This window comes from Barbus barbus (assembly GCF_936440315.1).
Source record: "Barbus barbus genome assembly, chromosome: 47".
In the NCBI taxonomy this organism is placed as follows: Eukaryota; Metazoa; Chordata; class Actinopteri; order Cypriniformes; family Cyprinidae; genus Barbus; species Barbus barbus.
Window position 1 is genome coordinate 16,005,137 of NC_136725.1, and position 12,440 is coordinate 16,017,576.

Here is a 12,440-nt window from a genome sequence, read left to right on the forward strand (position 1 = left end):
CGCCTAAATCATCCACACTGAAAAAAGACACAAACATTGTTTTTATTATAGGGCTGTCAAATGATTAATCGCCATTAATCGCTTCCGAAATAAAAGTTTGTGTTTGTATGTGTGTGTACGGCGTATATTCATTATGTATATATAAATACACACAGATGCATGTATATATCTAAGAAAAATGTTGTATGTGTGTGTGTGTATATATATATTTTATTTTGGATGCCATTATTCGTTTGACAGCCCTATAAAATTAAGCAAAAACCAATAACATTTTTGCATTTTACACCTTGCAAATACATCATTTCATTGATGCATTTGCCTTTGGCACATTAAAATGTTTTAATTATGACATTCAATAAGGTCCATAATGGTTGTTATGTGTGGTTTCAGGAGTGGCAGAACTCTATACAAAAGAACGCAGGACTTGCATTCATCGAACTTATTAATGAGGGGAGGTACGTTGTATACTCATTAAAATTCCTTATCAGCTGGCATTGTTTATGTTATCATTTTTAAAGTCATGTTTCATACCAAAAACGATGTACACTCTCTCCGTATGTTTTTGTGAGATCTGGTGCAATGGATAGAAAGGAGATTCTCATTATGCAAAACTAAAAGTAATTATTTCAGGTTGACTCTGTTATAATGCAAACTGTTCATGTCATTTACATATTTCGCTATGCTCAGGCTTCTGTGTCACGCCATGAAGGATCACATTGTCCGTGTCGCCAATGAGGCTGAGTTCATCCTCAACAGGCAGAGAGCAGAAGATGTGCACAAACATGCTGAGTTTGAGGTCAGTCAGCCAGTGTGGATCACTGTGTCACGGGTTCCCAGTTTAATTGTTTACCATACATAAAGTATGATGTGAGAATCATTTCCTTTGCTCTTTCTTTTCATAGTCCAACTGTGCCCAGTACGCTGCAGACAGGAGAGAAGAGGAAAAGATGTGTGATCACCTCATCAGTGCCGCCAAGCACAGAGATCACGTGACCGCAAACCAGCTGAAACAGAAGATCCTCAACATTTTAACCAATAAGCATGGAGCATGGGGAACCATGTCACAGAGGTTCACAAACTCACAGTTTATTGTTAACCTTTGCTGCTGGAATTCTGTTTCTTGTTTTTTTGGCCATTCATCACCTCTTTGTTCTCTCTTTCCCAACTCAGTCAGCTGCATGACTTCTGGCGTCTGGACTACTGGGAGGATGACTTGCGCAGGAGGCGGAGATTTGTACGCAATGCCTTTGGCTCCACCCACTCGGATGTGGCTCTCAAATCTCTAGAGGAATATGGTCAGCAACAACACATCCGTACACTTCAGTCTAATTTACAGTGCCCAAATATGTCTCAGAGGCATTATATTAAAGTGATGGGTGTCCAGACATTATACATATCCAAATACAGATTATTTTGTCAGGGAAAAAATAAATAAATACAAAATTAAAATATATATTTTATACAACACATATATATATATAGTTTCCGCCACTGAATAACAAAATTTAAAATGTTATTGCAACTTTTTATCTCACAATTGTGATATAAACTGGAAATTCTGACTGTTTTTCTCGCAATTGCGAGTTTATATCTTGCAATTCTGTCTGTTTTTCTGGCAATTCTGAGTAAAGAATTGAGATATAAACTCGTAATTGCAAGTTATAAAGTCAGAATTGCGATTTATAAAGTCACAATTGCGAGATAAAAACTGGAGATTCTGACTGTTTTTCTCATAATTACGAGTTTATATCTTGCAATTCTGTCTGTTTTTCTGGCAATTCTGAGAAAAGAATTGAGATATAAACTCGTAATTGCGAAATTTCACAATTCTGACTTTATTTCTCAGAATTGCGACTTTGTCTCGCAATTGCGAGTTTATATCTCACAATTATGAGGGGAAAAAAAGTCAGAATTGCAAGTTTGTGTGACGCAATTATGAGGGGAAAAAAAGTCAGAATCCTGAGATAAAATTACCCTTTTTATTTTTTATTCAGTGGCAGAAATGGGCTTCCATTTATTTTATTTTATTTGTAATTTTTTCTTTTCTTTCTTTCTTTTTTTCTCTCCTTCTTTTCTTTTATTTTTTGCATGGATTGTTTAGAGTAATGATTGTAAATATATATATATATTGTTTGTATGGGCAGGCCCTGAGGAAGAAGAGAGCATGAAGTCAAAGAAGTCGTTCCGTAGTCATTCGGTGGTAAATCAGAACCCTGAGACGGAGCTGATGCTGGAAGGAGATGATGACGCCGTGAGTCTGCTGCAGGAGAAAGAGATCGACAACCTTGCAGGTATTCAGCGTTTCTGCAGCACTCAGGAGGCTATTATTTACAAGCAGCTTCCTCAAATCCTATTGTAAGTGTGCCATGGCACTATTAAACAAATAAGTCTTAAATGCCAGCCTGCACCAACAGCGCCACTCTAGCTGCTTATGTAGGGACCATTAGTGTGGTGATTCTTTGATGTATTGTTGATGCATGTGCTAATGTATGCAACTGTACTGTATTCCCAGTGGCTTTTCGTCCGAGGGTATTTATCTCAAGAGGCAAGTTTGGTCCTTCAGTAAACGAGTATGCTAATTAGTGTTTTAGGCCAGAACAAGATCCAGCCCTACTGCCTTTTGATGCAAATCTCAGCTGAATCCGCACAAGAGTGTGATTATGAGCTTAAGTGCTACATCTGATTTTGACATTGAATGCCTGAATGACTAAATTAACTAATTAACGCTTATCAAAGTAGCCACTTATTCATTATCCTAATGAGTCGCTGACTGTATTTAACACACTGTGGCTATTTAATCATTATTAAATTAAACTAATTAGCTTATTATTTCCTCAGATTTTAGTTTTTTTCCAAACTACTTTCTTAGTCATCTCTTTTTGGTTTGAAATCTGATGTTTTTGATCGTTTGATCATGCTTTCAGTTTTCAAAAACATGAGCTATAAATGCTTTGTGATAAATCACTGAGCCTTGGTAAAATAACATCCTGACAACAGCAATCAGCTGATGGAACCACTAAAATGCTCATTTTTAAGGATTGGTAATGGTGAAAGATGTTTTTTAGAACCAGACATTGTAGATTTTATATGTATTAAATATTACGTTTTCAAAATGATTATTTAATTCTGTAGAACTGGTCTTGAAATCCCAAGTTATTGGAAAATCTAACTATAATCACTTGACTAATCCAGGACTCAGGACTTTAAAATATTAAGTTTCTCATTCTGTGGCATGGTTTCTTTCAGGTCCGGTGGTTTTGAGCACACCCGCCCAGCTCGTTGCTCCTGTGATTGTTGCTAGAGGCACGTTGTCGATCACCACAACAGAGATCTATTTTGAGGTGGATGAGGATGATCCAACTTTCAAAAATATTGATTCAAAGGTACTGTATGTCACTGATAATGAGTTACAATATAAAAAAATCTGGAATCTGAGGGTGCAAAAAAATCAAAATATTGAGAAAATCGCCTTAAAAGCTGTCCAAATGAAGTTCTTAGCAATGCATATTACTAATCAAAAATTAAGTTTTGATATATTTACAGTAAGAAATTTACAAAATATCTTCATGGAACATGATCTTTACTTAATATCCTAATGATTTTTGGCATAAAAAAAAAAATCTGTCATTTTGACCCATACAATGTATTTTTGGCTATTGCTACAAATACAACCCAGCGACTTAAGACTGGTTTTGTGGTCCAGGGTCACATATCATCTAGTCCGAATTACAGGATCATGTGTTGGTATTGCTGTCGTCTTTGCTAACCACCATCCTCTGATTGTATTTAAATGCTTTGCTTTTGTGTTTGTCAGGTGTTGGCATATACTGAGGGTCTGCATGGGAAATGGATGTTCAGTGAGATCAGAGCAGTTTTTTCCAGACGCTACCTGCTCCAAAACACTGGATTAGAGGTCTTCATGGCCAACAGGAGTAAGATGCCAATATGCTTAACAACAAAGTCAAACTGATGATTAGTTCAAGGTTTTTAATGGCACTATTTCATTATCTCTACAGCATCTGTCATGTTCAACTTCCCTGATCAGGCCACAGTAAAGAAGGTAGTGTACAGTTTACCTCGGGTCGGCGTTGGCACCAGCTATGGCCTCCCTCAGGCAAGGTAAGGTCTTTGGTGTAGGTTTTTTAATATTGAACTGGTTCTGTGATGTGAGATCGGTTGTTATGTGACTAAACATTAATTAACATTTAATATGTTATTAGCCAAAGCTAATTGATTGTCTTGTTATTGTGCTGTTCCTTCCATAGACGGATCTCTCTGGCAACATCAAGGCAGCTCTTTAAGTCATCTAATATGACTCAGAGATGGCAGCGGAGGGAGATTTCAAATTTTGAGTACCTCATGTTCCTCAACACGATTGCAGGTAAGATGAGTCCTATGATTGCAACTAATAGTTTTATCTCTACAAGGGATAAAATGAATCACGTTGGGATATAAGTAACATGCTCACACACAACATTGTCTGTTGATATTTGTTTGCAGGGAGGACCTATAATGATCTGAACCAGTATCCTGTCTTCCCTTGGGTCCTGACTAACTATGAGTCAGAGGACTTGGATCTTACCTTGCCTGGGAATTTCCGGGATCTCTCAAAGGTATGCCAATCCTGAAAGTCTTTTACATTACCCATTTAGAGTTACACAAATCATCCTGGATTTTTAAAAATAACTGTTTTTAAATTTCAGATTTTCAATGTGGTCTTATTTTTTTGGACCCCGCTGTTTGGTTTTGTAATTTAAATTTAGAATTTCATCCCAAAAAAAACTTTTTTTTTTCCCTTTTTTAATCTTTCCCGGTCTAGCATACTTATTTGCACAATGCTTGAAACTTGGTATTACGAGCACTTCCTGTCTATTTGCCTCTTTAAGATGAATCGCTTGATGTATTCCCCAATTTTAAGTCACTGTGGATAAAAGCGTCTGCTAAATGAATAAATGTAAATATTTAATCAATTCGGTTTGTGTAATATGCAGAATCCCTTTTTCTCCTCCCTGTTTGATAATATAGCCAATCGGAGCCCTGAATCCAAAGCGAGCCGTATTCTATGCCGAACACTATGAGACGTGGGAAGATGATGGAACTCCACCCCATCATTACGCATCACTGTACTCAACTGCGGCATCCACTCTTTTCTGGCTCATCAGGATAGTGAGTCTTCACCATAGTCCATTTATTTTGTATTATCTCTCAGAACTTGAAAATCTCAAAATTCTGCTTTTAAGAAAAGCTCTTATGAAAGTTGTTTAATCTGAAGTTGTGTGCCACTTCCTTCATCCCACAGGAACCCTTCACCACATTTTTCTTGAATTGTAATAACGACAAGTTCGACCATCCTGATCGGACGTTTTCTGGCATTGCACGCTCTTGGCGAAGTTGCCAAAGGGATACATCAGATGTTAGGGTGAGCAAAATTTGGTGAGGTAAAACGATTCTGTAGCTCGTCAACATGTTTATCAACATGTTTGTTTGTATAACAGGAATTGATCCCTGAGTTCTACTACCTCCCTGAGATGTTCATGAACAGCAGCGGATATGACCTGGGGGTGAGAGAGGACAGGACAGCCGTGTGTGATGTGGAACTACCAGTCTGGGCCAAAAAACCAGAGGATTTTGTTCGCATCAACAGGATGGTGAGGGATGGAAAGATTATGTGTCTAAACACCTTTGTTCGGTCCACATTAGTGTGCAATTTCAGCTGTCATTAGGATTAATAGTCCAATTCAGCCAGTGTTTCAAGAATCAAAAGCAGCTCTAGTTCGTAGAAAAAAGAAATAAACTTTGAACCTCACACAGCCTTTACAAGGCTAGTAATTTCCATTTGAAGCCCTGATTTGTCCTCGTATTAACCCTGTTGTCGTCTTCCTGTCTCAGGCGCTGGAGAGTGAATTTGTGTCCTGTCAGTTGCACCAGTGGATCGATCTCATCTTCGGCTACAAGCAGAGAGGACCAGAGGCCATTAGGGCTCTCAATGTTTTCCATTACCTGTCTTACGAGGGATCTGTGAACTTGGACACCATCACCGACCCCCAGTTTAGAGAGGTAAGACCCCTCGCCATAGAGGTCAGTGAGTATTGATTCAGCGGAGGATATCGATCTAGGAACTTTTCCTGCTTGTGTGAATCACGTTAAGCTGTGTTTTTGGTGAGACATTGACCAATGTTGTTGTTTTTTATTGACATCTTTACATGTCTCAATAAAATATGCAGAATGAAATGCTTGGCTATTTTAGTAAAACTAAAACAAAATAATGAAGACAAGAACAAAAAATATTCAAAGTTATTAATAACATTGATTTATTACATATTCAACATTGCAATAATAACAATTAATCTCAAAACGCATAATGTAAACAATAATCTATAAATGTTTAATGTCATATAATAATCTTACACTAAATAATCATCTTAAATGTGAAGCATTTTAGTTGATCTCTTAATAAGACAACAAAACATTTAAAGTTTTTAATAAATAATAGTAATATTAAAATGCTTAATATTAAAAATTAGGATTAATTATTATTGGCAGTAAGTATTATTGACAAAACACTTAATGTATTAATAGTTCATCCAATTTTTTAACATCTCGAAATGTCTAATAATTTATTAAACAATTAAAAACTATTTACACAAATTTAAAGTATGATATTATCATAATTAAAATATTGAATACATTTACCTGTAAACACCATTGTTTTCTGATTAACACACAAGAGTGCAGTGCTGTTTTTATCATCAGCAAATTTGATATTAGAACCAATAATATATTGGAGAAAAAAATAATCTTATATGATAAGCTTAATCATTAGTCTTTAATGATGTTTCCTCTCCTCTGTCCAAAATGAGAGAATGTTTATTTAATTTCTTGACAGCAGTGTTCAGCTTGTCCATGTCTGTAAATGTCTGTCAGATGTGAGGCAGCTCAGGGGTCTGTCAGCTAGAGATGTAACAGCTTGTTTTGTCTCTTTTTCATCTTTTTAGTCTATGGAGGCTCAGATTCAGTCATTTGGACAGGCTCCATCACAGCTGCTAATAGAGCCTCACCCTCCACGCAGCTCCGCCATGCACCTGGTGAGACTTTATTATGTCTCTTTTATTATGTCTTTTCAAGACACCTCTATTTATTGTGATCTATATTACTTTTTTTAATCAGTTATCTATATTAGATCTCTTTTAAATAGATCAATGTTGTCTCTTGTTATTTGATTTATTATATCTTTTATCATGATTTGTCTTTATTACTTTCATTTTATGTAGCTCAGAATTTCAGCTAGTTATGATGGGCCAAATTTTGTTAGTTTGTCTGTACCATAAATGCAAAGTGGTGCCACAAAGCGACAAAATGACAGTCCGGTAGTACATAAAATGTATATTTAGCTGGTTGAGACACTGATTTACACCTAGAAGGCTGTCTAGGGTTGGATGTTACACACATCACCCAGCCTACCCCCTCCTGACAGTCCAAACCAACCCAAAACTGATCCTAAACTATATCCTTTACCCAGAATCCCTCCCTGTGGTTTTCACCTTGTTTGCTCCATTGTAATTTACCTTCCTAATTCCTTTTTCCTTTTTCTTCCCAATTTTTCCTCTTCTTCCTTCCTTTCCTCTTCCTCCTCCTCTTTCTCTCTTCTGCTCATTAGTGTTTCCTTCCTCAGAGTCCTCTGATGTTCAAGGACCAAATGCAGCAAGATGTAATCATGGTGCTAAAATTCCCCTCCAACTCTCCCGTCACGCACGTGGCGGCCAACACGCTGCCTCACCTCAGCATTCCCGCTGCGGTCACGGTCACATGCAGCCGGCTGTTTGCCGTCAACCGCTGGCACAACACAGTCGGTGAGCACTACCAATTGCAACTTACTTAGACATAACAGTCTGAAGAAATCTGAGGTTTTCAAGCCACCTTTTTTAATGTTTGGTGCAAGGTTATTTACAATATCAGCAATATGTTTTGTTTAGGTCTCAGAGGTGCTCCAGGATACTCATTAGAACAGTCTCATCACCTTCCTATTGAGATGGACTCTCTGATTGGTGAGTTGACCATGTGTTGTTGAGCCAGTAACTTGTCACTAAGGCTGAAATCCCTTCAGTTAAAGGCATAGTTCACCCAAAATTTTGAATTCTGACATGATTTATTCCCATTCGTGTCCAAACCTGTATATCTTTCCTCTGATGAACACAAAAGAAGATATTTTGAAGAGTAGGTAACCAAATGGTTTCAGTGCCCATTGAATTCCATTGTATTTTTTGCTCCATTAAATGAGTCAATGGGAACCGAAACTGTTTGGTTACCAACTTTCTTCAAAATAAGTAAGAAATGCACACAGGTTTGGAACGACATGACGGTGAGTAAATAATGAGAGAATATTCATTTTTGTGTGGACTGTCCTTTTAAAAGTCTGATGAAACTTGGTTGTGTCTTCAGACTCAAACTGGATATTTTTCCAATATTCACACCTGGTCTGTGTTTTCTTTCCCAGCCAATAACTCTGGCATTAGTAAAAGGCAGATCACAGATTTGGTGGATCAAAGCATTCAGATCAACACGCACTGCTTTGTGGTGACAGCTGACAACCGCTACATCCTGGCATGTGGTTTCTGGGACAAGAGTTTCCGTGTTTACTCCACTGAGACAGGTGCTTGTGTCTTTTGTGATTTTATGCCATTTGTATGCCAACTTGTACTTATAAAAGACTTTCTCTCTTTACTACAAATAAAATGTCTATGTGCACATATGCTCATCTGCTCACTCTTCATTCAGGGAAACTCACTCAGATCGTGTTTGGTCACTGGGATGTGGTGACCTGTCTTGCACGATCCGAGTCCTACATTGGAGGTGATTGCTACATTGTCTCTGGCTCACGAGATGCAACCCTTCTGCTGTGGTACTGGAGCGGACGACACCACATCATCGGAGACAATCCCAACAACAGTGAGAACAATGTTTTTAAACCAAATGACCTGGTTCATTCGAGTATTGCTTTCATTTACATAACTCCATGCTCAACAAGGCTGCATACATTTAATCCAAAACACTTTAAAACAGTAATATTGGGAAATATTATTATAATTTAAAATAGCTGAATTTATTTTAATGTATTAAATGTAATTTTTTTTCCTGTGATGCAAAGCTAAATTTTCAGCAGCCATTACTCCAGTCTTTAGTGTCACATGATCCTTCAGAAATTATTCAATATTCAATATTCTGTTGTATTGTAGGTGATTATCCGGCACCTAGAGCGGTTCTGACAGGCCATGACCATGAGGTGGTGTGTGTGTCAGTGTGTGCTGAACTGGGACTTGTCATCAGTGGGGCCAAAGGTCAGTCTGAGAGGAAGCAATCTGAATATTAGCATATCAGATATGAACTCTTTTCATACTAGTATTGGTTTCCATGAGAGCTTATATAAACCCATTACAGGTAAGGAATTAAATGTGTTTTTAGTTGTGATTGTTATTATTTCCTTATTTCTCCATTTTTTTTATGTCTCTACTTGCTGTGTAATGACAGAATTGAGATGTTCTTGCTGTTGTCTTGTTTTACAGAGGGGCCATGTTTGGTGCACACCATCACAGGCGATTTACTGCGGGCCCTGGAGGGCCCCGAGAACTGTCTCCAGCCCCGTCTGATCTCTGTGTCCAGTGAGGGCCACTGTATCATCTACTATGAGAGAGGACACTTCTGTAACTTCAGCATTAATGGCAAACTCCTGGCACAGATGGAGATAAATGACTCCACACGTGTAAGAGGAGACAAACATGTTGGAACAGAAACAAATACACATTAATCCAAACAATCTCTGTATTTAATCTGCTTTTGTTTTCCCCCAGGCCATTCTGTTGAGCAGCGACGGTCAGAACTTGGTAACAGGAGGTGATAACGGTGTTGTTGAAGTCTGGCAGGCCTGTGATTTTAAGCAGCTGTACATTTACCCCGGCTGTGATGCAGGCATCAGGGCTATGGACTTATCCCATGACCAAAGGTGAGCACACCTGACCCAAAATTAATAATATACATATACAGTGAACAGTAATTTTAATATTTTTTTTATTTTTTTTATAATGTATATATATTAATATACACACATGGGCATTAGGGCTGTCATTTTAATATCATTTAATGCTTTTAATTATAAAATGTAATATATTTTTTGCATGAATTAGTACTATATAAACATTTCTATCATGTACATTTTTCTTATTAATTTATTACTTTTTCTATATATTTGCAGGACTTTGATCACTGGGATGGCGTCAGGCAGCATTGTGGCGTTTAACATTGATTTCAATCGATGGCACTACGAACATCAGAACAGATACTGAGACAGAGCAAAGAGAGACAGAGACAGGAGGAGAGAGAGGGACCTTGTTTAGGGCCCACAGTTGAAGCAGTGAGAAAGGTGGAGTTCATTTCCTGCTTGACAGATGATGGTGTCCCTCTAAGTTCAGGGTGGAGTTAAACCCAGATGAAAACACAAGACATATCGCTAACGTTACTTAGACCTTTAGGGTTGTCCTTTACTCCCCACATACTATGATGAGTTGCCTAATGTCCTTTTGTCTGCGAAGATCATCGTACAAGATCGAAGCCAGGAGGACAGCAGGACTGGATGGACTGTACCGAAGTTCCCAGCAGAAGAGACTTAGAGATAAACCACCAACAAACCGATTTTTTGGGAGGGATGAGGGAGGGAGGGAGGGAATGGGTCTGGGGTGGGATTAAGACGCAGCGGTGAACTTAGTCTTTGTAAATACAAACTGCAACGGTGCAGTTCTTCACTACAAGGGGATAAACTTACCACTTCCCGCTCGCTCTCCATTACGGAAGATCCCATAATCCTTCAATTTATTAATGACTTGCTGTAAGATATTGTGTAGTTCCAACGAAATGATGATGATTTGGATGATTATAGATGAAGGCCTGCCGATTCACAGGGAGGAAGTGAACTGCTCAGACAGGAAACAAGCTTCTCTTTCCTCTTTGTATATTTGGTAATTGTTTTGTCATATATGTAAATATTGTGATGGTTAGGAAAGCCAGGCATGTAAGCGGGCCATAAAAAAAGAATAAAGAGGAGAAAAAAGCAACAAAAAAAAAGAGAAAAAGAAACCCTCCCTCACTCACACGTTTCATTATTTATGAAAAAAATAATTATTAATGTTGACGTTTTTGTATCAGACACATTGCACCGGTAACAACCCATAATTTATCAGCGTATAAGGATTTATTTTTCTTTGGTCTTCTACCACATTTTAGGCCCATTTTCCATTGTATAATTTGTGCATTGATGTTTGTTGTATTTAAATAATTAATATTATAATCATATGTGATGATTACGTTGTACAACCACAGCCACAGTAAGCAATATCCTTGTAGCGAGAATGACTGCAGAAACGTGGATTGAGATGTTTGAAATCCGCATACACGAATACTGACACATTTTTTCATCCCCCTCTTTAAAAAGTGTGAGAGAAAATATATTTTTCAATCAACAACACTGCTACTGAAATATCGTCGTTTTACTACAGATATGTAATTACTAGTCAGCTGAAAGCGAAGACTGAGCTCAGAAATGAAATCATGAATAAATTATGCAAATAATTTGTTGATCTGCCTTTTCATTGGCCATTGGATGTGAATTATACATGAGTCAGTGGCACATATATAATGTACAGGTCTGTCTGTGTAGGAGAGTGGTCAGTACTGTATATTTAATTTGATTTGTACATTTGCTAAATATCTTTTGTTCATTTATTTTGCAAGGTGTATCTGATCATCATGATTGCATATTATTTTAATTTATTTTATATGTCTGCATCGTTTGTGGAGAGGAGAGGCATAGTTTTGGGCAGGAAGTAAATAATGGATGATTTATTTCGATTCAGATGTAATTTTTAAATTCAGTCCCCACCTGCTGTTTCATGCATTTGCTGCAACTTGAATAAGACAGAATCCCACGGGTGTCTCTTAAAATGTTTAAATATCAATTCATGCCAATATATAGATCAATAACTGTAAAATAAAATTGTTTCCTTTTTGTCGTATTTACAATAAAACAAACCAAAACATCTTTTTGAAGTACTGGTGTGTTTTTCTTTAAACAGCTAGATGTGAATGTCCTTAAATACTGAATGTCCTGAATGGAATGAGGGCAGTTAGCTTTATAATGGGTGGGATACAGCTACGGCTGGAAGGGAAGCAAAATCTCGCCATAAAATAACTAAATTAAATTTGCTACCTGTCAGATTGTGTTTTGTTAACGACTACACCTATTTAAACCCTAAATCTAACCTTACAACAATGCAAATACAGTAATAGTTAAGCGTGGCAAAAAAAAATGCTAAGCTGTTTTGATCAAAGTCCCTTCGTGTCACTCGGCGGCCATCTTTAAAACACCTCTCGGACATGCATGTGCTATCTCTTGC

The 12,440-nt window shown here is 37.5% G+C and overlaps 1 protein-coding gene across 6 annotated transcripts in view; it reads left to right on the forward strand.

The window, feature by feature from the left end:
* LOC306865383 (neurobeachin-like) overlaps window positions 1-12,058 on the forward strand; it is a 116,879-nt gene extending 104,821 nt beyond the window's left edge. For 3 of the 6 annotated variants that reach the window (XM_079409947.1, XM_079409949.1, XM_079409951.1), the window contains 23 exons: window positions 391-455; window positions 688-796; window positions 903-1,069; window positions 1,171-1,295; window positions 2,145-2,291; window positions 3,247-3,383; window positions 3,815-3,932; window positions 4,017-4,119; window positions 4,266-4,381; window positions 4,501-4,613; window positions 5,026-5,166; window positions 5,300-5,419; window positions 5,496-5,648; window positions 5,890-6,057; window positions 6,996-7,085; window positions 7,658-7,850; window positions 7,974-8,045; window positions 8,495-8,650; window positions 8,776-8,946; window positions 9,234-9,335; window positions 9,561-9,757; window positions 9,846-9,997; window positions 10,247-12,058. In XM_079409947.1, the coding sequence (XP_079266073.1) occupies window positions 391-455; window positions 688-796; window positions 903-1,069; window positions 1,171-1,295; window positions 2,145-2,291; window positions 3,247-3,383; window positions 3,815-3,932; window positions 4,017-4,119; window positions 4,266-4,381; window positions 4,501-4,613; window positions 5,026-5,166; window positions 5,300-5,419; window positions 5,496-5,648; window positions 5,890-6,057; window positions 6,996-7,085; window positions 7,658-7,850; window positions 7,974-8,045; window positions 8,495-8,650; window positions 8,776-8,946; window positions 9,234-9,335; window positions 9,561-9,757; window positions 9,846-9,997; window positions 10,247-10,337 (3,006 nt within the window). In that variant the 3' untranslated portion in view covers window positions 10,338-12,058. Of the gene's footprint in view, window positions 1-390; window positions 456-687; window positions 797-902; window positions 1,070-1,170; window positions 1,314-2,144; window positions 2,292-2,512; window positions 2,546-3,246; window positions 3,384-3,814; window positions 3,933-4,016; window positions 4,120-4,265; window positions 4,382-4,500; window positions 4,614-5,025; window positions 5,167-5,299; window positions 5,420-5,495; window positions 5,649-5,889; window positions 6,058-6,995; window positions 7,086-7,657; window positions 7,851-7,973; window positions 8,046-8,494; window positions 8,651-8,775; window positions 8,947-9,233; window positions 9,336-9,560; window positions 9,758-9,845; window positions 9,998-10,246 lie in introns of all 6 variants that reach the window. The other 3 variants (XM_079409948.1, XM_079409950.1, XM_079409952.1) reach the window with 2 other exon arrangements.
* Window positions 12,059-12,440: the final 382 nt, after the last annotated feature.